The 22,428-nt window shown below is 40.5% G+C and overlaps 5 protein-coding genes across 9 annotated transcripts in view; 2 read left to right on the forward strand and 3 right to left on the reverse strand.

Moving 5' to 3' along the window:
* Positions 1 to 1,149: 1,149 nt before the first annotated feature.
* Positions 1,150 to 5,833, reverse strand: adat3 (adenosine deaminase tRNA specific 3). Its single transcript, XM_046053342.1, has 2 exons — positions 5,712 to 5,833; positions 1,150 to 2,349 (listed from the first exon to the last, which is right to left on the reverse strand). The coding sequence occupies exons 1-2, from the start codon at positions 5,721 to 5,723 to the stop codon at positions 1,279 to 1,281; spliced, it is 1,083 nt and encodes a 360-aa protein (XP_045909298.1). The 5' UTR covers positions 5,724 to 5,833; the 3' UTR covers positions 1,150 to 1,278.
* Positions 2,640 to 5,808, reverse strand: alkbh6 (alkB homolog 6). Its single transcript, XM_046053343.1, has 2 exons — positions 5,712 to 5,808; positions 2,640 to 4,360 (listed from the first exon to the last, which is right to left on the reverse strand). Exon 2 carries the CDS (start codon positions 4,353 to 4,355, stop codon positions 3,651 to 3,653), a length of 705 nt encoding a protein of 234 aa, XP_045909299.1. The 5' UTR covers positions 4,356 to 4,360; positions 5,712 to 5,808; the 3' UTR covers positions 2,640 to 3,650.
* Positions 5,834 to 7,075: 1,242 nt separating the features above from the next.
* Positions 7,076 to 10,646, forward strand: osgepl1 (O-sialoglycoprotein endopeptidase-like 1). The gene is made up of 7 exons (XM_046053317.1): positions 7,076 to 8,104; positions 8,182 to 8,569; positions 8,663 to 8,867; positions 9,325 to 9,473; positions 10,061 to 10,191; positions 10,284 to 10,355; positions 10,450 to 10,646. The coding sequence occupies exons 1-7, from the start codon at positions 7,893 to 7,895 to the stop codon at positions 10,532 to 10,534; spliced, it is 1,242 nt and encodes a 413-aa protein (XP_045909273.1). The 5' UTR covers positions 7,076 to 7,892; the 3' UTR covers positions 10,535 to 10,646.
* A 782-nt stretch (positions 10,647 to 11,428) lies between these two features.
* fkbp7 (FKBP prolyl isomerase 7) lies at positions 11,429 to 18,468 on the reverse strand. Of its 4 annotated transcripts, none has more exons than XM_046053319.1 (5): positions 18,313 to 18,468; positions 16,351 to 16,517; positions 15,559 to 15,710; positions 13,780 to 13,907; positions 11,429 to 12,684 (listed from the first exon to the last, which is right to left on the reverse strand). In XM_046053319.1, exons 1-5 carry the CDS (start codon positions 18,319 to 18,321, stop codon positions 12,523 to 12,525), a joined length of 618 nt encoding a protein of 205 aa, XP_045909275.1. In that variant the 5' UTR covers positions 18,322 to 18,468; the 3' UTR covers positions 11,429 to 12,522. The 4 variants fall into 4 exon arrangements, with proteins under 4 accessions (XP_045909275.1, XP_045909276.1, XP_045909277.1 ...); XM_046053320.1 differs by lacking the exon at positions 18,313 to 18,468 and adding an exon at positions 17,281 to 17,988; XM_046053321.1 differs by lacking the exon at positions 18,313 to 18,468 and adding an exon at positions 17,064 to 17,141.
* The window catches only part of glsb (glutaminase b), a 42,479-nt gene continuing 37,551 nt past the window's right edge, over positions 17,501 to 22,428 (forward strand). The window contains exon 1 of one of the 2 annotated variants that reach the window (XM_046053315.1): positions 17,501 to 18,005. In XM_046053315.1, coding sequence (XP_045909271.1) covers positions 17,698 to 18,005 — 308 coding nt within the window. In that variant the 5' untranslated portion in view covers positions 17,501 to 17,697. The remainder of the gene's footprint in view (positions 18,006 to 22,428) is intronic. The other variant, XM_046053314.1, reaches the window with a different exon arrangement.

Here is a 22,428-nt window from a genome sequence, read left to right on the forward strand (position 1 = left end):
CCAGAGACCACATCCTGAAATGTCAGTTGGAGACATTACTGCCATGTCCTCACTTTAAGTTCAGGCTCAACTCACCCTGCTCTCCCCAACATACTGAAAAACAAGGACATACAATGTCACTGTTAGTCAAGTCAATGGAAGAGGCGTACCACCTGCACTTCCAAACCGCTGCCAACAAGGAAAATTATAGCATCTCCAATCTTGATACATCAAACTTCACAAAATCTTAACAATATAAACATTGACTGTATTAACAGTCAATGTTTATGAGAAAACAATTTTTAATGTCTCGTTTTTGGTAGCATCTGCTGTAAAAATGAAAACCTAGACACAAAGTAATCTCCATAAACAGATATCTGCATATGAATGCATCATCTGTTGGCAAGGGACAAGATTTTGGTATCGGAAGCGTTGTGGTTTCAGTTCGTAGTCCGAGTAGTATTGACAGATGCAGCTGCAGTGGAAGCCCTGAAACATTGGCCGTCAAGTCAGGTAGGTCTGTCTGCGTGTGAACAGCATGGATGTATTATTAGAACTGGACAATGGACCCAAAGATGGCAGCCACTCAGTCCGATGAATATTTCTAGCGTGGTGCATGTAAATAAGTCTATCTGCGGGTCTGCAGTACTACAGGACACACCCTCTAAACCGTCACAGTTTGGTTAGGTTTAAGAAAACATGGCTTGGGTTGAAATAAGTCCAGTAATCCAGGAAGTTGTTACACAGGGTGTCTTGAAGTAAAGTGGGTGGGACTGGTGTAGTCTGTGAGACTGCAGGGATCCAAAATTCCTAATAGTCATGGTTGACCTTGTCAGCAGTTCAAGGTGTCCTGTCAACAGTTTTACAGTATAGTGGGTGTGCTTTCCAAGATTGCACACCCACAAACCAGCATCTTCAAAAAGAAAAACTGGGACCTCTGTTGCCTGTAGGTGGTGCATAACCAGATTCAAATCTGCAGCTTAATTCTGTTTTTGAGCTGTTTTGCATTCTATTTAAAACAAATGCTCCCTCATCTGGACCTACGCCCTAACGTTGTACCCAAAGTTAGTCTTCAGGGTCACTGGCTCTTTAATCCTTCCAACGAGCCTGTAAGTGCGCACTGTGGTTCTTATTAGTTTTCATCCACACATGTTCTCAATACAGCAAACACCACATGATTTAAAACTTTATTTAAAAATAAATGCTTATATAAAACAGTGGTTTATTAATTTAATTACACCTGTGATAATTGGAAATCAAATTTCCAGCTCCAGGCGGCTGATGAAATTAATACATTCATTATCTACTTTCTTGTAAACTTTCCCTTTTATTGTGGCTGTCCGAACCATTTAGATCCTCACACTGCTTTCCCAAGACTCCTTTGTAAACCTCAAAGTGATGGTTCAAATCTTTCTGCGAGTGGATTTTATATTTGGTCCCTAAGGCCCCGTCGGCAGACGCAGTCCCATAGAAGACACGACCTATCCGGGAGTGTACCAGCGCCATGGCACACATAACACAAGGTTCCCGGGTCACATAAAGGTCATACCCAGTGCATATGTACGGCTGAGAGCTCGCCTCTGCATCAGAAACCTTTTGAAAGGTGTCCGAAATAGGCGACGAAAATCGGCAAGCAGGATATCTATCAAAAGAATAACATCCACCGCCCTGGCTCCGAGCCACAAGGTCAATGCAGACCATGACTGCGTGATGAAGGGGATGGTCACCTCTGCAGTCATGACCCACTGCAATGATTCTTTCCATTGCTGGGTCGACCACCACGGCCCCCGCCGCCTCCATTCCCAACTCATTCCCTTCCTTGGCAGCGGTCAAAGCAGCCATCATGTACATGTGCATCTTGGCTTTCTGAGGCGGACTGAAGAGTTCTCCTCTCAGGGCGACGGTCACCTGTTTGTCCTCATGAAAGGAGGTGGGCCAGTGTTTGCTCGCCAGCTCAAACTGGGGTCGGGTCAAGGGGGGACGTGCAGGGACCTTAACCACAAAAAGTTCCCCTAATCCGTCACGTCTTACTCCATCTGAGGGGAGCAGAGAGTTCACGCTGGCCGCCTTCATGTCTGGTGCATCACTGACGAGGCACACAAGGACTTCCAGAGGGTGAGGGCTGCCCTTCTCCTTGACCGCCCGCACCCTCTTTATGTGCTGAAGGCCCTTCAGCGGGTAGAGGTTGTGCAGCTCCCGGACAAGTCGAGATGTCTCTTTCTTGTTGACAATGGGTGCAGCAAACGCCTCTATCAGCTCAATGTCTTGTGACTGCTCATCTGACAGTACAGGATACGCAGCCCAGGAGCCAGTGTCACACTCGGACCCTTTCCAGCGTTTCGTCTGTGGCTCCATTGTTTTGTTGTTGTCCTGTGAAATATGATTTAACACCAAAGTAAAAGTCAGTGCATTTCCACGACAGAGCATGCGATGACAAAGCCTTTCAGTTGTGCTGGACAGAAACTGGTCTTTAGAATACAACCATTTTTGCTGAAAAAGACTTCTGTGCTGCTATTTTGCATTATATTTCCGAGATCAGCCGTGTCCCAACAGTCCAGGCAGATTTTCTAACTCAAAACAACAAATCAGTTGTAATTCAAAAAGATAACAGTGAACCTGTAATAAATACTATACTCTGATTAATAAGTGACACACCGATGCACTATTTAGTGCAGTTTAATGAGTCTGATGGTGGATTATTCAGCCATGAAGTACAGTGCAGGAGTGTTTTGTTAGATTAGTCTTAATTTCTAGAGTATGCAAGATTTATCAACTGAAACATGCCGATTTGAATTACATTCACATGCTTAGTTTGGAATTAAAGCAGATTTTTAGTAAGCCCAACCAACATACTCAGCAGAACATTTTACAGTTGGAAAATGAATATGTCTGGGCTCTCTAGTGGACAAACTATGTAAAGGTGTCAGTTTCAGTTCTTAATGACCTGCAATAAATCTTCAGCATTTCTGTAATGCAATTACTTGCTATTACCAATATACACCTGTGAAAAGCTCAAACTGACTACTTATATCGGCCGTGCTTATCGCTCTGACTCTTAGTTGTAGCCCTTAAATCAATCCACAGTTAACAACGCATACACAGAGCACAACCAATAATTATTTCAGATCTATTTTATGTATGTAGTGGTGAAACAAGAAGTTGATGAATCAACAAAAAATGATTTCAGTTTTAACAACTGAATGATTACAATCATTTATCAACTCAAAATACCATTTGGTGGTTACAACTTCAGAATTGCACGTATATACTTGGCTTTCTGATAAGAAATTGAATACTTCAATAGTTTTGTGGCTATTGATCACATACATTTAATTCTGTAATTAATTGTGTCATTTGTTCCATAGATATGTGCTACACAGAGCCCATCATCCTTAAATTATGTGAGAGATGAACCCAATATTTAAACAATTTCTAGTTGCAGCCCTGTATAATGTCCAGAAAAGCTAATACAGCTCCAGAGGTACAGTGAGATCACTTGAAGCAGCACAGATATTTAACAAAGCTGGAAGTGATCCATTATAGACACGTGTGAAAAATAATTCATAAAGCAGCCTGGAGGAGACTCCCATTGACATTATGCTTGGTGGAGTCAGTGGCAAACTCAGCATAAAGTAGCATAACAAACTAACATGTCAACATGCAGTCTTTCTTTATTTCTTCCCCAGGATGAGCTTTGTCTTCAAAACTTTGGGTACGTGTCGTATGGTCAGTGACACTCTGGTGCCTCGGGTCAGCGTCTCCCCCGGCAGGGCCCCGGCAGCAGACAGGTTCACTACCTTTTCTGTCAGCGTGTCCTGGGCGCAGGGCTTGATGCCATGAAGGAGACGCTGGTACATTTCATCCTGCAGGATCAGAAGACTGCGCGGCTTCACCAGCAGGGAGAAGAGGAAGCGGTTCTCCTCTGTCTGCGGTGCATCGTCCTCCGGGCTGCCAACGGGCGTGTAGAAGTCAAGGAGGGTGAGAGAGCCCAGGCTGATGGTGGTGACAGTAGGGTGGTACAGAGGGCCGTCTTCGTGAGGCATAATCCCTTCTCCTTGTTTATACTCGTTCACCAACACATGATTGGCTGTTTTCCCGCTGAACGCACCTAGAGAGGAAATTTTCTCACAGTACACCTGGAGCCAGTCAGGCATCTTTTCTGCCAGCATGCCTTTGGGATGTGGTAACCCTCCCCAGTTCTGAAGCCTTCTGCCCGTCAGCTGGGTCCATTTAGTTTTTGGAGACTTATACACCTGCTCTTGGAGGTAGGACTCCTCATCTTCCGAAATGAAATCTGGGATGTAATACACTGTTGGCGGGGCATCATTTACGACAAACTGCTTCAATTCCTCCAAAATACAAGCTGGGTGTTCCATGCCTCCTTTAGAAAAGTCAACATGAAATGCTTGTTAAAACTCAACTCAAAAAAGTGCTAATGCTGGCTAACCTCCCAGGGGGGCTAAAAGGGAGTAAAGTGTACCACAGACACTTTTGATAACTACTAATAAAAAATAATACTTAAATTAAAAAATGTTTTATTTAAATTTACAGATTTTGTAATTAGCAAACTTATAATAAAATATCACCTACAGTATCTCACAAAAGTGAGTACACCCCTCACATTTTTGTAAATATTTGATTATATCTTCATGTGACAACACTGAAGAAATGACACTTTGCTACAAGTAGTGAGCGTGCAGCTTGTGTAACAGTGTAAATCTGCTGTCCCCTCAAAATAACACATCACACAGCCGTTAATGTCTAAACCGCTGGAAACAAAAGTGAGTACACCGCTAGGTCAAAATGTCCAAATTGGGCCTAATTAGCCATTTTCCCTCGCTGGTGTCATGTGACTCATTAATGTTACATGCTCTCAGGTGTGAATGGGAAGCAGGTATGTTAAATTTGGTGTTCTCACTCTCACACTCCCTCATATTGGCCACTCGAAGTTCAACATGGCACCTCATGGCAAAGAACTCTGAGGATCAACATCAGCGTTGTTATAACCACAAAGTCACAGCGAGCGTGGCCCCCCCCCCCCCCCCCCCCTTTTTTTTTGTTTTCTAGTGTAGATGAAGACACTGGAAGTTGCAGGTGCGAGGACAGGGGAAGTGAAGCTGCAGGCAGGCATGGAGGAGAGCTCTGACAGATGTGAGAGGCACCACACTGATGATTAAAATACTATGTAGGCTATAATGTAACAGATCATCACATACACACCATTACAGTCGCTGTGTTATTTTCCTAATGGCAGACAGTTGAATTTTAAAATAACTGATTTGAGCATTGTACAGTTTTGAATTTCATGTTGTTGTTTTTTTACTGTTTGTTGAAACTGAATGTACTGAGGCCACGCCCACCACCAACTCCGCTGTCCCGACTTTCACCTGTTCTCATCTGGTCTCCCAAAGACTGTATGATCTGTTATAGTTCACCGACACCTATGAAATGGGTACTAGTTTGTTTTTCTGAAGTTAAAGACAGTTTTCAACGAACTGTTGGTTCTTCGTGATGATTCTTACTAAGTTAATCCACGCTTAAGATACTGGGTGTTTCAGCAAAAGCAACTCCGCCAGCGTGCGGTTTCATCAGAAGTAGCTCCTGCATTTCTGCAACCCGTGAAAGCAGCACAGCACACATGCTCATTTAAAAAAATATAAACAACGCCACGACCTAAATAATCTTAAAAACTGCTATATTTTAATTCCGCAGTGACATAAAAACTGCTTTACCTCTTTCGACATCAAAACGCTGATGAAAGTAGAGTTTGATCAAAAAGCCCAGTTAGCTGCACTCGACTCCTCCTGTATGCCTGTGCAACTGACTAAAATGTCCCCTCTAAAAAGAAGTATGACGTTTTTGGACCCATAGCTTATTGCTTTTTTTTTTTTAAGTAAACCTATGACAGGTATAATAAGTTCAACCAAAATATTCTGTCTCTTATGTAGTTTAAATCTGTGTACACTGTTTTCCATTTAACTAAGTTCACATGGCAAGACAAAGGCCCAGATGAACATACAATAAAGAACAATCGAATAAAAACAGAGTGCAATGATTATTTATGTAATAATTATATTAAGACAAATATTGCATTCATTTTGCTGCTGATTTCCCCTCTAAACCAGACACATAGGCCTACACCTTCACATCAAGCACAAAGACGTGAAAAATAGATTCATTCCTCATACATGTGGATTTGTGGAAAAACAATTTCCCAACCAAAATGAACAAGTTATTTATATTCTTCCGCCACTAAAAGTGATACTGCGGCCTAGACTGAAAGTGCTATAGAGGTGAAACTGGTAGGGTAGGTTCAAACCCCTGTAAGTACCTCAAAAATGAAATTGCGCACTTCTACCTCTAGGGGGCGCTATACGCAAGGTAATTGCATTTGGGCTTTGCACTGACGCTCACGAAAGCGCATATCAAAAACCTTACATCCAGCTGAATCTCGTGATATAGGCCACGCCCATTTCTGCCTAGCCTTTTCTTTCAAAATCGAGGAAACTGCCAAACCTATTTTAATTAACTCCTCTGAAGCCGCAAGTCCGATCGGTACAATATCTAGACCAAGCTGATAAAAGTTTGTAGAGGAAATTTTGATCCGACAAAAAATTTCCCAATTATAAGCTAACAAATGTTTGCGAAAACGCTGAAAACAGGAAGTGATGTCGTATCTTGGGTGAAACTTGAGCCGAATTGTTCAGCATGGTCCCCTGACTCCAGGAACCAAAGTTGACCCTAATATGCCCATAGGTGGCACTGTTATTGCGGATTAAAGATGTCAAAAAAATCCCATTGATTTACATGCATTTTATATCTCCATAACCACAACTCCGACTGACACCAAATTAGGTCACTTGTTTCCCTGAAAAAGTTGGTTCTTAAAGGTGGCGCTATAATCGAAGCTCAAATACCGTGGGAAAATCCCATTCATTTCAATGGGGGGATACTGCCGATTCGTATGGTATAGAACTTGCCTCTGTGTAATGACGGCTTCATTTCGCAAAATCGAGAAAACTGGTTTTGTTCATGAACTGGAATGACCGACAGTTTTTTTTTTTAAATACCTGCTACATCCGGTCTGGGACTTTCAGAATAAGTCTTTATAAAATCTACAGCCCCACTCCTATGAGCCATGGTGCCATTGACGGTATATCTCTACGTTAGTATCGAGCTCATTGACTGTCTGTGGTCTAGTTCATGGTCTTATGGTGTTGTGGTCTAGTCCCACGCTGCGGGCGGATCTTCTTGCCTCGACCTGATGCTGCTGGGGCTAAAATCCTGACAACGAATGCTTCCGGTTCACTTTATATGCTAACAAAGTTAATGGAAAATCGCCCCAGTTTTTGTAGGAATGGAAACTGAATGCTTCGTATTTTACTCTCTGTATGAGAATCTATAGTAAGGAAATAACACAAACGTCGCCTTTGAGGACAAAATTTTGTGGCAACACAAATAGTAACATGCAACGGTTCTATTTCCGTTTTTAAAGCGTTGTTAAACATCGATAATAACAAAAGGCCCGTTTTTCATTTTCCGATGGCTGTACACGGATTCTTTTAGGTAGATACCCAGACCCTATCTGTACAAACTAGGTCACACACGTTTTATACAGTTGGTCCATAGACTGCTGGTCACAAACTTGCTGGTGGTGCACGGAGGTATTTACATGTTACGCAGCTACACGCCTTTGACAGGAAGAATCGGATTGCCGAGAACACTTGAGCTTTCTGGCTGCAACTCTAATGGTTCTGTGTTCCTGGTTCGTTTCTCTGAAACCTAATGTGATGCTGTTGCCAAATTTATCGCCGTTTTTCATGTTTAGTGAGCTTAAAATACAATGGGAGCTGAGGTGAGGTCACCCTTAGCTATTAGACTATTTGAACTCACAGTTGGCTAACGTAAGGGTCATGACCATGTTCCCTACACAAGTAAAAGTCCTGCACAGGGTGCTACGTTTGAGACACACATTATGGGGTCCTCCTCCATTTGGAAAAGCACCTTGCTCCAGACTGGTTCTGGGCATTGAGACCAGCTGTGATGACACTGGAGCTGCTGTGCTGGACGACACGGGTGAAATACTGGGAGAGTCTCTACATTCACAGAAGGAAGTGCATCTCAGGTGAGTGTCAGAGCTGCACTCGATTACCACGGTCATTACTTTAGGGCTGTTGACTTATATCCTTCCCTCTACTGCAGGACTGGTGGCATCGTCCCCACAGTGGCACAACAGCTCCACAGAGAAAACATAGAGCGCGTGGTCCAGGAAGCTTTGGAGAGGAGCAACGTGGATCCAAGCCAGCTCTCAGCTGTGGCCACCACTGTGAAACCGGGTTTGGGCCTGAGCTTGGGCATCGGACTCGAGTTCAGTCTGAGGTTTGTGAGGCGGCACAACAAGCTCTTCATCCCCATCCACCACATGGAAGCCCACGCCCTGACCGTCAGGATGCTTCAACCTGTTGCCTTCCCCTTCCTGGTGCTGCTCGTTTCTGGGGGTCACTCGCTCCTCGCTCTGGCTCGAGGAGTGGACGACTTTCTGCTTTTGGGTCACACTCTAGATGAAGCTCCAGGGGATACACTGGACAAAGTAAGATCCTAACACGTGGCTGTTGTTACTGGTCACGATGTTCAATTTGTGATTTCTAAACAAATAAAATAAATTTCTTATGTGGTTTTACAGGTGGCAAGACGTCTGTCCCTCATAAAACACCCGCAGTGCTCCACACTAAGCGGAGGACAAGCTATAGAGCTTCTAGCAAAAGATGGCGACAGGACAAAGTTCCCATTCAGGACCCCTATGGGCCAAACGTATGACTGCTGCTTTTCTTTCGCTGGGCTACGGAATCAAATTACATTGACGATAATGAAAAAAGAGGCAGAAGAAGGTATGAGGACACACGATGTCTCAGAAATGATTACTATACCCCGTGTTACCAGTGATCAGATTCATAGACCTTATGCTGCAGCAGATATTTTGACTTGTCCAATACAGGCGGAACCAACAGCATGACTTGCTGCATTACAATGTAATAATGTCTGGAAACATTAATGTTATTAGTGCTTTTTCTGTTCCATAGATGAACAAAATACAAGAAATGTATACAATGAATAGAGGTTTGACATGTTTTTTTAGTGTAAAACGTTATTTACATTTTTTATTTGTACACCAGGAAAAAGCTGAAAAACACGCAGTTTGTGATTTCGATCATGTTTATTCAATACAGTACCTGGCTCCTTATGTTACTAGTTCCCCAGTGACCCCCAGTTGACAGAAACCGTTTAGTAACGTCATGTCTAGATAAATTAGATTAGCAACCCTTTTTTTTTTCCCTCCCTCCATAGGTATAGAGCAGGGCACGCTGTTGTCATGCGTGCATCACATTGCAGCAGCTACGCAGCACACAGTCGCCTCTCATCTTGCAAAGCGCACACATCGTGCCATCTTGTTCTGTAAGGCAAACGGTCTGCTGCCATCAAGCAGTCCCACCTTGGTGAGTGTGTTACCTCATTTTGTGTTTTATTTAAATCATCAACAGTGAACAGTGTTAGTGCCCAGCATTGCAGTTGGCACATAGGAGAAAAGGTGCTTCGAAATAAAGTTTTAACTCTCTTAATTAGAAGTTTGATTATAGAAATATTGACAGTTACTGGCCTTAGATCTTATTTATTGCATACTGTGCTTACATTAATATCTTGTATGTGCAGAAATACTGAGAGATCCTGACATCTGACTATAAATTGCTTGTGATTATTTATTTTCAAAAGAGGAGCTCTTACAGGATACGGCCAGCAATATTCTGCATCTCTCATTGTCAATAATAATGTATTCATTTGCAGCTGAAAATAGTCCCCAACAAATACACCATTTACTCCTGTTTGAGTAACTAACCATAACCATTTGCTCAAATAGGCTTGGAGCCGTGTGCCACAGGCAGGGTAGGGTTGTGGGAAAGTACTGAAAGATGGACTAATGGATGACTAATGAAAAAAATCTAGAATAACATCAGCCACATCCTTTAAATCAGAGAACACTGTGAACATGGACTTGAAGATTTCACCTTTAACTCTTCTTTCACAGGTGCTGTCTGGAGGAGTCGCAAGCAACCAGTATATCCGCAAGGCTTTGAGCATTATCACTGAGGCGACGGGGCTACGTCTGCTCTGTCCTCCAGCCAAATTCTGCACTGACAACGGAGTGATGATTGCATGGTGTGTATGCCGACGTTCAGTGAGTGAATCCAGTTAGATGCCCCAGTGTAGAGTCCATCTGAGACAAATGTACTATTTTATTTTTTAACCAGGAATGGTGTAGAACGCCTGAGAGAAGGGAAAGGGATACTGCCTCCGAATGTGGATGTCTACTATGAGCCAAAGTAAGTTTCAGCTGGTCTTTCAATTCAAATTTCAGTGGAGAATAAATTGAGAGACCAAGCCAAACTGTTCTGGTTTCATTTATCTGTACTGCAGGGCACCGCTGGGTGTTGACCTGACAGCAGAGGTGAAGGCAGCAGCTATCAGGTTGCCGTCAGTCAGGATGAAGATCCCCAACTGAAAGACTGGAAAGAAAACTCCTGAATTTTCCCAGTTCAAAGTACACTATGTATACTAGACGTGTATAAGCACATTAAATGGCTATTTATTAATAAATGTTTTTATACACCTCAGTTAAAACAAAGTTTAATATCCCTTAAAAGAAGTACCCGAAAATCCCAAATCCATTAAGTGAAATCTTTTTTTAGTTTGTCATCATGAAGAATGAAAGTGGCAGACCAATGAGCTTGCGATCATAAATTATGGATGTCTGAATTTACTAAAAAAGGTGGTAAAAATCAAGCAGTTTTTGTGTTTAAATAGAACATACCACATTTCTGCTGAATAACATACACAGTATTTGATCAACCTGAGGATTGAAGCAACAACATGAGGGCCATCATTTTCAAACTTCAGAAGATGTGTCTTTAGTTTGATTGTACGCATGTCTATTTGACTATATGTTACACAGAAAGCCAGTTTCTACCACCTGAAAGCTATTTTCATGAAGGAGACAAGTGTTTTAAGGTGCCTTTGTCCAATCGGTCCTTTGTAACACAAGATGTGCGCTACCCACTTGTCATGACAAGTAATACACCAGAGTACATTAGCTTTCTAGGATAAAAAAGTGGACTAAATGTACACCCCATTCAATTCTGTCCAAGCCTGTACAGCAGATGCAGTTCACTTCTCATTGAGGCACAAGCCTCATGTTACCGACTAAGCACTACCCTCTAGTGGTTAATTTATGTATGTGCACCTCAACAGTGGGGAAAGGTAACTAAATATAAGTACAAATTGGAGGCACTTGTATTTTCTTTAGTATTTCCACTCCGCTACTTTATACTTCTACTTCACTACATCTCAGAGGCCAATATTAAGTTTCAACCAAGACGAAAAATCAAACATGACAGTGGAGTTTTCCACACACACTGATTTATTTATTGCATTAGTAAAAACAATTGTTCAGCTGGATACAATGATAGTCATGAGTTTGACCACATAAAGACTTACACAAAACTTGTAAACATGTCTGACATACATGTGCATTTTATCATCAACCATGTTGAAACTTCTCTTCAACACTGCCACATCTGATTTCTTAAAGGCTTTAGGTTTAAATTGGATTTAAGAAGAAAAGATTAGTGTTTGCAGTCACCTTTTCAATATGATGATGCAGATTAGAGGGCAGGATATTCACAGGAAGGTTGAACAATTTAAGTTCCTTTCTCATTTCTGGTTAAACCTTTTAAAATCTCACATGTTACATCTAAGCCCCTGATTCCACAGCATGGTGCAATCCTGTGGTTTCTTCTTTGTGCTGCAAATTGAATCAATGTTCACCAAAAGACAAAACTTAAGACACAAATAAAAAAATTCAAATGCTAAAATTGAGTGGTATTTGCGCAAAAATCAAAGGTTTTCACAGGCGTTGGAGATGTTCTTTCTTGCACAGTTTTAACTTTAAAAAACAAAACATGTAGATGCTAGTTTTCTGTCTGGGAAAGCTGTTTAAATACCTCAACACATCTATGTCCTGTCGGCATTTTAAAAAGGAAAAATCCACCCAGAATCTATTCATTTCATAGCAAAACCATTTCAAAAAGATTACCAATAACGATGTAAGGTTTTGGAGTCAGTGACTCAAAGAGCCAAGACTTCTCTCTATATTTGCACCATTGAACTGGTGCTGGGAAATCGTATGGGGTGAAACCAACCACAGAGAGGAAGACATACACTTTTCTACTTCCACAGTAGCTTTGTGCCAAGGGACTCTCAAAAGGCATTCTACGGAAAGTAGGAAACCACTAACTGAAGTAGAAGTGACAAGGCATGTTGGAGTAACATGAGTAGACCAGAAAAGTAAAGTTTCATCACAAAATAACACCCAGAAAGTACTGAAAATCCCCAGTGTATGTACATCTGATGGTGGATTTTCCCCTTACCTATTCATGGTTTCTTTCTAATTGATCAAAGTACAGAAACTAAAATAATTACCAAGATCAAACACTAGAGCTCATCATGTTCATAAATATTATACTCCTTTGCACTGATCAGTCCGTCTCTGTCTTGGTCATTCTTGCGGAATATGTCAGCCATAATCTTCTCATAGAAAGCGTCATCACGTGGCTTTCCACTTTTTTCGTAGTCCGCTTTCAAGTATTCCTTTACCTGAAAATAAAAGAAACACTTCTATTATTAACACTTCAGAATAAATAAGACATATATTGTACTTTTACAACACTCCTCCCACATAAGTAAATAATATAAGTAAAACGGTAAATGGTATTGATAGCAGGTCATTCACTTCTTTTTCAATGTGCCATTAACAATCCAGATAACATCATGACTGCTGTAAGCCTGCCACAGTCATTACATTCTTCACATTTAATTTTTGCCCTGAGGCTGGTTGGAAAGCCTGCTATTAAAAAAATAAGGCACTAACATTTTTTGTTTATTTGAAGGCACACTATGACGGGAAACGCATTTTTAGGGAACAGTCTAAGCCTGTATAAATATTGCCAAGGCTGAACTGTCCCAAGGCCCCCGAGCCCCTGGTATGAATCAGTTTATGCTAATTTCATAGAATTTAATCAGTTTAAAAGAATTCCCTACTAAATGTATTAAAACGTTGGGAAATATGTTTATTTACTGAGAGAAATTGATACAACTCTCATCTCTTTTAAGTATGGAGCTGGAGCTAGGCGGCCTTTAGCTTACTTTAGCTTAGCCTAGCATAAAGACTGGAAGCAGGATAAAGCTAGTGAGCTAGTGTTGCTCTCTCCAAAGTTAAAAAATATATCTTTCAGCAACACCAAAGCTCAGTGATACATGTCAGCTTGTTTGTTTAAAGCATACATAAACAGAGTTTTAAAAGCTGTTTATTGGCTTAGCTAATCACTTCCCGTCTTTAGCTCACTGACATGAGAGTGACATCGATCTGCTCATCTATCCTATGGGGTAAAGCAAATAATTGTATTCCCCAAAATGTCAGTTTTGTTATTTAACCATGTGGCCCTGACAAAAAGGCAGCATTAAACTCTTGTTTTTAGAGCAGCATTATTTTCTTTTTTGTTCTGTTTGCCAGGTAATACCCTTGCATGGAAAAACTGTACACACTGCACAGGAAGAGTAAAAGGTTTTGCTCCATGGCACCCTAGCATGTTCATCCAACCGTGGTTATTACCATAATAACAGCAACTCCAGCATTATTTTTTCTGTCTGAGCTACCTTTGTGATAATGACCACCTTGTAAATGATAGTTACCTCGGCCTTCGTGAGACTATTGTCTTTATCAAGGTCTATGTTTCTGAAAGCCTCCATGGTGCGTGGTCCCCTGGACACAGAGTAGACCTCCACCTCAAACACCACCGTAGCATTGGGAGGCACTGGACCTATTTATTCAGGAGGAATAACAGCACATCAAGATTTTACAAGACAACTTATAATGCCATAATCGTGTCTCATAATTACTGATCATTTTCATAATGATCTAGCTTATAGGATGGAAAATGTGAAGTTTGTTTGTAAAATATTTCAGGAAAGATGGGAGATACACTTCAAGGAAAACATTTTTACTGAGTTTATCTGGTTGGTGGGTCTGCTACATTTTCAGACTTTGTGAGGAACTAAACAAAACAGCTACTAACTACAAAATAAATTAATCATAGGATAACGTAGTAGTGATTTGGCTTCAAAAGCTAAATTCTACAAAATATAAAAAGGCCCCCAAGAGATATGACATCAATCCATCAAAAAAGAAAATATTGCAACTAAAGCAACATGAAATTTAAGTGGGAAAGAGAGAAAAAAAACTAGATAGAGGCTCTCTGTTGAACAACAGTAAGTTTTCACTCAGCAGCTCTCAGCCTTGGAAAGATTTACATATATACAATTATATTGCAAAGTCCTGCAAGAACAACAATGCACACTCACCAAAAACATTTCCTCCACAGCCAGAGTGAAATCAAGTATTGACAGCAGAAAGGCAGAATCCCAGGCTATAGGCAACACCACAATCAGATCATACCACAGGGCAGTGATGAACACCAACATGGAGAGGTTTGTTGGAAATAGTAGTGAAAGGTAAATCAGCTGTTAGTTTTCTGAAAGTGCTCCAGTGCATGCAAGAAAGAGTGAAATGAAGCAGAGACCTTTAAACCTTTGTGCATGCTCACAGTACATGCCATGGGGGGGGGGATCAGTAGCAAATACTGCGAGGGATGTGATGCGCTAAAGTGCTGTAAATGAAGACAAGACAGCATGAAGGGAGCTGCTCTGACAAAGAAACAATATTACACAAGACAGTTCGTAATCAGTTAAAATACTTTTACTCATCATATGGCGTACTACTCAGCCTGTCTCCAGCGGGCTGGATGTTTTACCACACAGGGAGTTTCCAATGAAAAGATGCTATTGAATTGCATTATGGGAAGTGTAGGATCCATTATTTTTGGTGCCTGAACCATACTAAAAAAATACATTTGCCAGTGATTATCTGACTGCTCATTACTCCAGTGATGAAATAAATCCATGTCAGAACCATTTTAAGTTTTAAGTCAAGTAATAGTACAGATTCTCCAGGTTCTTCAGGTTAAGGGCTGACATAAAGTGTTTAAATGAATGTCTGTATCACAGCAACCCTTTTAAATTTGAGGTGCAGTATTTTACTGATGCAGCATCTGACATTTGAGGTCTGTTATTATTAGTAGTATCATTATAATAATACAGCAGTGAAGGGAAATAAGTGTTGTGTGAAAAATGTGCTTAATGTGTCTCTCTTTCAGGAATACCCAATTATTAATTAGATTTATTTAAATATTTATTTTTGTTCTATTAGTCAAGTAATCTAAAATCATATTGAGAATAATCAATAAATTTGTTGCTAGATTAATCATCTAATAAAAAAATATTGTTAGATTAATTGATTTTAAAAATAATTGTTAGGTGCAGCCCTAGGGACTATTATGTAATTTTGTGTAATTCTTGTGTAATTCTACATTTTAGCAGGGGCAATAGAAACCCTCTGTGTATTAATTTACTTACCTTTGCCTTTTTCTCCAAAGGCCAGGGCAGGTGGAACAGTTATTTTCCGCTTCTCTCCAGGACACATATCTTCCATCCCTATATCAAGGCCCTTGATGACTTGTCCGACACCCAGCACAAACCACTGGGGGTGTCCATCTTTGTCTGATCGACTAAAACAGAAAAAAAGAGACATCCTGTCAATCAGATTTGCAGGGCACACAAGCTTTTGAATAAATCTGAGATCTTGGCTTATGACATATATGATGGCTTTAATCTAAATTTATTTAGAAGGTCTTCATTAAAAATTAGAGTGGCTGTATTTTCACCTATTTGTTATGTTTGCCAGAAATGTTTCTTTGTTTTTGAGCTTTTGGGGGAAAGTGTATTATTGTCTTTCAATGTCAAGGGAAGGTACAGTCTTGCTTTTTTGTTAAATCAAATGTAAGATTCAGCCCCCCCCCCCCCCCCCCCCCTCCAATCATTTTCTTACAGTCCCTTAATACTCCAGGTGAGAACTGCTGAATCAGGAAATAATAAACCACAAATCACAATATTTAGTGTCCCTATCATTTAATAATAAACTGTATTTATGTCAAACTGAAATAGAGGCGTTTACAATTTTACACCACACATAAAGAAGACGTGAGCATAGTGTAGTGAGACCCCTAGTGATCATCACTCACTTCAAACAAAACAAAGCAGTAATTCAGTGATGAAGTGCCTGCAAACCTGCATGTAGAGTTTCAAACCATAGACTTTGCTTGCGAAGATAATATCTATAAACTGCTGCTTTTGTCTCACACCACCAACCTGCAGTAGAACTGAGACCCATCTTTGGCGAGGTACCCATCGTAATGAGCGTTCATCAGATCTCCTCTTTTGCTCTTTGGGGTGCACGTCTCGGGCTTGAACAAAACTTCCATCTTGACCTCGCCGTCCAGCTCATCTGCTGTCGCCCAAACAGACCATAAACTGAGCTGTGAAGAGACAAGCAGGCACAGTGTGCAACTTACTAACCTCCACATCATGCCGCTGTGTATTCGTGGCAACTTCTGAAAGTGACGCCTGAACACCCTGAAGGACGTGGAGAGCTTAACAGAGGCCTTTAGTGCCCTGTGCTGAGACTGTCAGGGATTTCTGCCTCCTAGTGCCCGCCCCTCTCCCACTCCGATCTCTCATTAGGCTAGAGAAGCATGGAGGGGCGGTGGGGGCGGTACGCATCCCAAGCTTTTAGACAGTCTATGAACCTGAACCTGCCTGACCAAACTCAGGGCCATGAAACAACTTACAATTCGCAGTGCTAGATAAATTATACTAATGGCCCAGATGCCATTGTCTTGTGCTACACCAAACCTTATACATAATTATGTAAAATGTTACAACAGAATACTAGGGTGACATTTGAGTACATGTACGTGTACCAAAACATACATGAAAATGAACAAAATACACAGAAAGTTGTGTGTGTGTGGTTTTAGGAGTTCCAGGATTTGTAAGATCAGTGATGACATTTACAAACTTACAAACTACACCTTGGTGTGACAAGACGAAATGATCTACCAATTGGAACAGAGCAAATATATAAAATGTTAGAGGTAACTATCAGACAAAGTCATTAATTTAAACAAACACGTTAGTCAAAATGTAGCAAATGTTGTGGCAGCAACAAATTATTGTTTTTATTGTCTTTTAAAACAAAAGTATTTCATTCACACTTTGAGAATGTAACTGACATATTACCTTACTAACTTAAATATAGCCGATCTCAGTATATCCAAAAGGAGCCATCGTTTCTTTATTGACACATTTAGTAAAGACACTCATTAATAGGCAATATTCATGATGTTGATGAACATGTGCTAGAAAATTCCTTCTGAAGCGGTTCAATCGTTTAACAGGAATTGATTGACATGGAGACACTCCAATAGCTAACTTGAGAGCGTCATAAATTATCTTTGGAGGCGCACATCACCGAATTTCCACCAATAGGAGCAGCGGGGCGTGGACGTGCGCCTGGATTTATCTGTCGATGCCGGTGGCTGACTCATAGCCTCTCAGACAGTCAACGTGGTGGAAGACATCTCTTAACAACCCTGCTGTTGCTACTGGCTATATTTGGAACTACGACTTTCTCTGTAATTGCCTGACAGGATTGAGATGTTACAGTTTAGGTGTTCGACAGTGCTGAAGGAGTTGTTTCAAACCACCCTCAAGCGTCCCTCGTCCGGTTCTAGACAGAAGACCTGGTTACCGAGCCGCCACTGCCGCTTCGTCACCGCCTCCGCTGATGCCAGAGCCCTGTGTACTCAACTGAAGGTGCTACATGCCGCTGCGCATCGCCCTGCTTTCCGCACCGCGCACTTCGCTGCCCCTTCCCGCTCCTACTGCGTGAAAACTGAAGATGCCGTGGAGCTAGACGAGCTGCTGAAGAAGGATGGGGCCAGCAGTGAAGCAGCCAGCGACGAGTAGGTTTCAAGTACTTCCTTACGAAATAAGCTGTATGACTCCACGGTAGGAGAGGTTATGGCCGGCGTTTATTGCGAGACATGACGCATAACGTTATAGCCGCAGGCGGATTCTCCGACCTTCACAAACGCTATAAATTACCCTTATAACAACCGCATTAAGTAGCTCTCAATAACTACATCATAACATGTAATATATAAATGTAACGTTATTTCTTATAGACTATTCCTATGTAATAAATAAGAAATATAACGTTAGCTAGCTAACTGAAACTGTCTATTAGCACCAGCTAAGTTATCAACCCACTTGTGACATGTAGAAATTAACTGTCACCGGGTGCAGCCTCCGATGGCTTTGTGCCCAGGAGCACAAACTATTTATAAACACGCTGCCTTCAAACACCGGCGTTGCAACTCAACTCAAAGTTAATTAGGATATTAACGTTAGTTGGCTTTGAACGACTTGTATGTAACCTTAGGCTAACTATCAGTTCTTGTGGTGATAACCATGGAGATAACCTGCAGCATGGCGTGACAGTTTTGAAAGTGAATCAGCAGTGGCCCTCAGACAGGACCAGAATGAAGTGGAGTGTAAAAACGGTAGTGATGGCGCAATGGACAAGATGCAAGACTTTGTTGTGAAAGACCCGGGTTCAATTCCCCACTGTGACCCATCCACCAATGTGTCCCTGAGCAAAACGCTAGACCCCTAGTTAGGCGTGCGACCTCTGACATGTGTAGCAGTTGTAAGTAGGAATGAACGTGAAAATAGCCGCTTTCAAGTTTTATATAAAGCGAGCGGTTTACCCACTGATTGACTTTCAGGGTGGGCGATATGGCACTATACTAATATCACCATACATCAGGATATTTCTGCCATAGATACACTTGATAGCAATGTTACTTTCGCTTTCAGCCACGCTTGTTGTTGCAGTATGTAATGGTGTGACGTCATGACGTCAACCAACCAGACTGCCATTATCATGATATGAAGTTTAAGAATCATTTTATATTTTGTAGGTATAGAACAATCAAGATTATTTGATATATTGTGAACGATTTATCGATGGATTGATATGATGGCACACCCCTAAGCTACATCCAACAGCCAATGTTCAAAATATTAAAAAGACATAGATGTAAAAAAAGAGAAATTATAGCTTTGGCCTCAAATGCAACAGAGTGGAACCAAACCTCTAAGGATAATTGATTTTTTTCCACTTTGTTGGTTGGTTTTAATAATGATTACTGCTTGGCTGGAGATCATTCTTCCTTAACTGGTTTGTATGGATTCTGGTGATTTCTACATAGGAATGGCCACAGAACAGTAGCCTGATTCAAAAGTAGAAAACAAGAAAATCCTATTTTAATCTGTTTGGCTTCAACTGCTTCACATGACAGCAATGAATATAAAATGTATGTTTAAATTGAATGTATGTTTGAATGAAAATGGTGAGTTAAGATATGGGTAATGTACTCTTTCAAATATAAAAATACCAAAAAAACAACTAAAGCGGTTTAGCGGCGTTGGACAAGCCCATGACGCGCATCAGAGTGTGCTGCAATAGCGGCGCAGTGGCCTTAGGTTGGAGATGCGGCTCTAAATTAAGGCTAATAAATACTTCTGTGTCAAGTCTACGCCCAAGCCATGCCTTCGTAAGCATTTATCCTGTGCGATGGTGTCTGCATAGCACTGCAATTACACTGCCAAAATGCTAGTTCATGTCATGATAACTTAGCTTTAACAACTTATCAACTCAACTAGCTAGAACATTTAGGTTACAGTAAGTTACTGTAACCTAAATGTTTCCCATGTCAGGACTAGCAAACTTTAGTACAGTGTTAAAAATCAAAATAATAAATCCCATGTACTTCAACAAACCCTTTAAAAAAATGATCAGGGTTGGGCTGAGCTACTCGTAAAAGACTTTGTGTCTGTAAGGGCGGAGTCAGATATTCTGTAATGTCTGATGACAAAATGTGCTTAAATTGTCTGAAGTGGCATGTCTGAATATGTGTGCACATGTTCAGATCCTCTGGATGACGCTGCCAATTACTCTCAATGGGATCAGCCCAAAAAGAAGTGTTGATGCACGTGATGGGGAAGTTGTGTCGACCAGATTACTGACGATGATTCACAAGATAAATCTCAAAAATGAAATGTGGTTAATGGCTCACACATCATTCTGTGAGTCATTCTCATCCTTACTCTGATTCCTTTATTTTGAAATTGATCAAAATTTCATCATTGGTTTGACACAGCAGGGTTTAGTTATCAAGCTGTGGACTGGTGTAAGGTGTAAACTAGTGGTGAATTTAAGAGGGAAGGCCAAATTAATGGAGCTGTAATAACTGAGGAAAACACAGTGCTAGTTTGTTATTGCCTTATGAAGGGCTCATAGACCTGTTGTAGAGAAAGAGCTTTCTTGGCTCACAGCCCGTGACCCGTAGCAATTAATGGAATCAGTTACAGCTTTAGTTGGAGGAGGTGGACAGGATTAAGATATCAAATTACTGTTGTGATATACATGATAGAAACAAAGTGAAAAGCACACTTCGTTAAGCTGTTGCACATTGGTCAAGGCAACTAAGCCTGGTAGGTCACTGATGTGGCCCTGCTAAGAAAATCCCCACACTCTTAGACCACATAGGTTAAGTCTTTGATCTTTATCTCGAACTTGGAGCCATGCTGTCTCCCTTTCACATCTTTGAATATATGGTGTTTATATACTATTATATATAAGAGAAATATAGATGACATTCCATCAAACTAATTTTGACAGCTACTTCCGGTCCCGCCCCCATACTGGATATGGGGGCGGGACCGGAAGACTTCAAAAATTTTAACATCATTGTTAGTAATATTTAAACATTTCTCTGTGATACAAAAATATTCAGGGCCACTTTATTGAGAATTTACAGTTTTATTTTGTTATTCAGAAATAACTTGGATGCATGCACAAATATCAAAGATTGCAGTATTAGCAGCAAAAGGTACTTTATCCAGGGTTCAATTATATAAAATGTCTTATTATACTAGTGCAGTCATTTAAACTTTCTCTTAGGGGAATTCAGGTTTGTCTGTGGTGGTTGGTCATTTTTATGTTGCTCTTCATAATTATAAATTAGGACTAAAATGCTCAGCAGCAAGATCCTTTTTTTTTTAAATTATTTTTGTAAGTAATCACTAAAACAGGTTTATCAACTTTTACTAAACCTTTGGAATAATTCTGTCCCAAATATTGTGAAATGAAACTGACCAGTTATAGACAAGATTTCTATCAATTTTGCAATGTACTTGTTTCTTCAGTCTAAATTTTAAAGGACTGCATTTTATTTATTGACTGCATTACAGAAACGTACATTGTTGGCTGGCACATAATGACACGGAGTTCCCTCTTAGTTCCTTCTTAGCTAGCATGGAGCAACACTCCAGCATGGATGAATAAAATAATGGGATATTTCTATTAAGAGAATATTGTAATCTAAACTAAATATTTAATTTGTAGTTACACTTACAAAATAAGGACAGTTCTTGTGTAGCAAAAAACACAAAACTACAAGTGTTAACAGCGTCCAAATAACTCTAAATTTAGTCTTTCAATAACATATAGACGATGTCCCTGATTCTAAACTAAAGCCTTACTCATAACTAAGTCACTAGTCACGCTACCAGGCCTCCTCTTTCCCTTTAGTAAAAAAAGCTAGGATTATAAAAAATTATAGTTTACAACTTTATCAACTGGAAACTTCAAGAGCTAAAGTTTGATCCTTCTACTGAGAACCAGCTGCCTTTTGCTAATTAATATTGCTAATTCAAATGCTAGTTAGCTACTTTGTTGACATAACAGGACAGTAGTTTTCTGTTGATGAAAATGAAAGAGAAGGTTATAATAAATCTCCTATAGGTAAAAGAATAGAAATCAGCTTCTTTATTTTAGCTCAACCGTGATCTGTGCTAATAACATTTATTGCAAGTTCCAAAGCTCAACAGGAACCAGCAGCTTCAACAACAAAAGTCTGTATATCTATATACCTATCTATCATATGACTTTTTATTTTTTATGTTATGCCCAGATTTAGCACGGGGTTCTTGACTAGTCAGAACAGGATGTTCAGCAGTCTTACACTGTTTCATTGCATGTCTTGCATTCAACCATAGTGGCTAGTTTGCCCTTGACAATAAGGTTTTAGTAAAAAGTCTCATCACTGCTGCAACCTCTTTTTTGAGACCATGCTGTTTCTATTGTCCCCTTCCATAGCATTTTTCAGAGACACTACAAAAGAGGAAAACGGATTGCCATTGATAACCCAAACTCTAGGGTTAACTCGTAATTTTCATTACATTTGTTATATAGTAAATCTACAACTTCAAAGCAGTTTAGTGATCACTACCATGTAGTGATCAAATGCCAATGCTCTC

Source organism: Micropterus dolomieu, linkage group LG07 (genome assembly GCF_021292245.1).
Source record: "Micropterus dolomieu isolate WLL.071019.BEF.003 ecotype Adirondacks linkage group LG07, ASM2129224v1, whole genome shotgun sequence".
Taxonomy (NCBI): Eukaryota; Metazoa; Chordata; class Actinopteri; order Centrarchiformes; family Centrarchidae; genus Micropterus; species Micropterus dolomieu.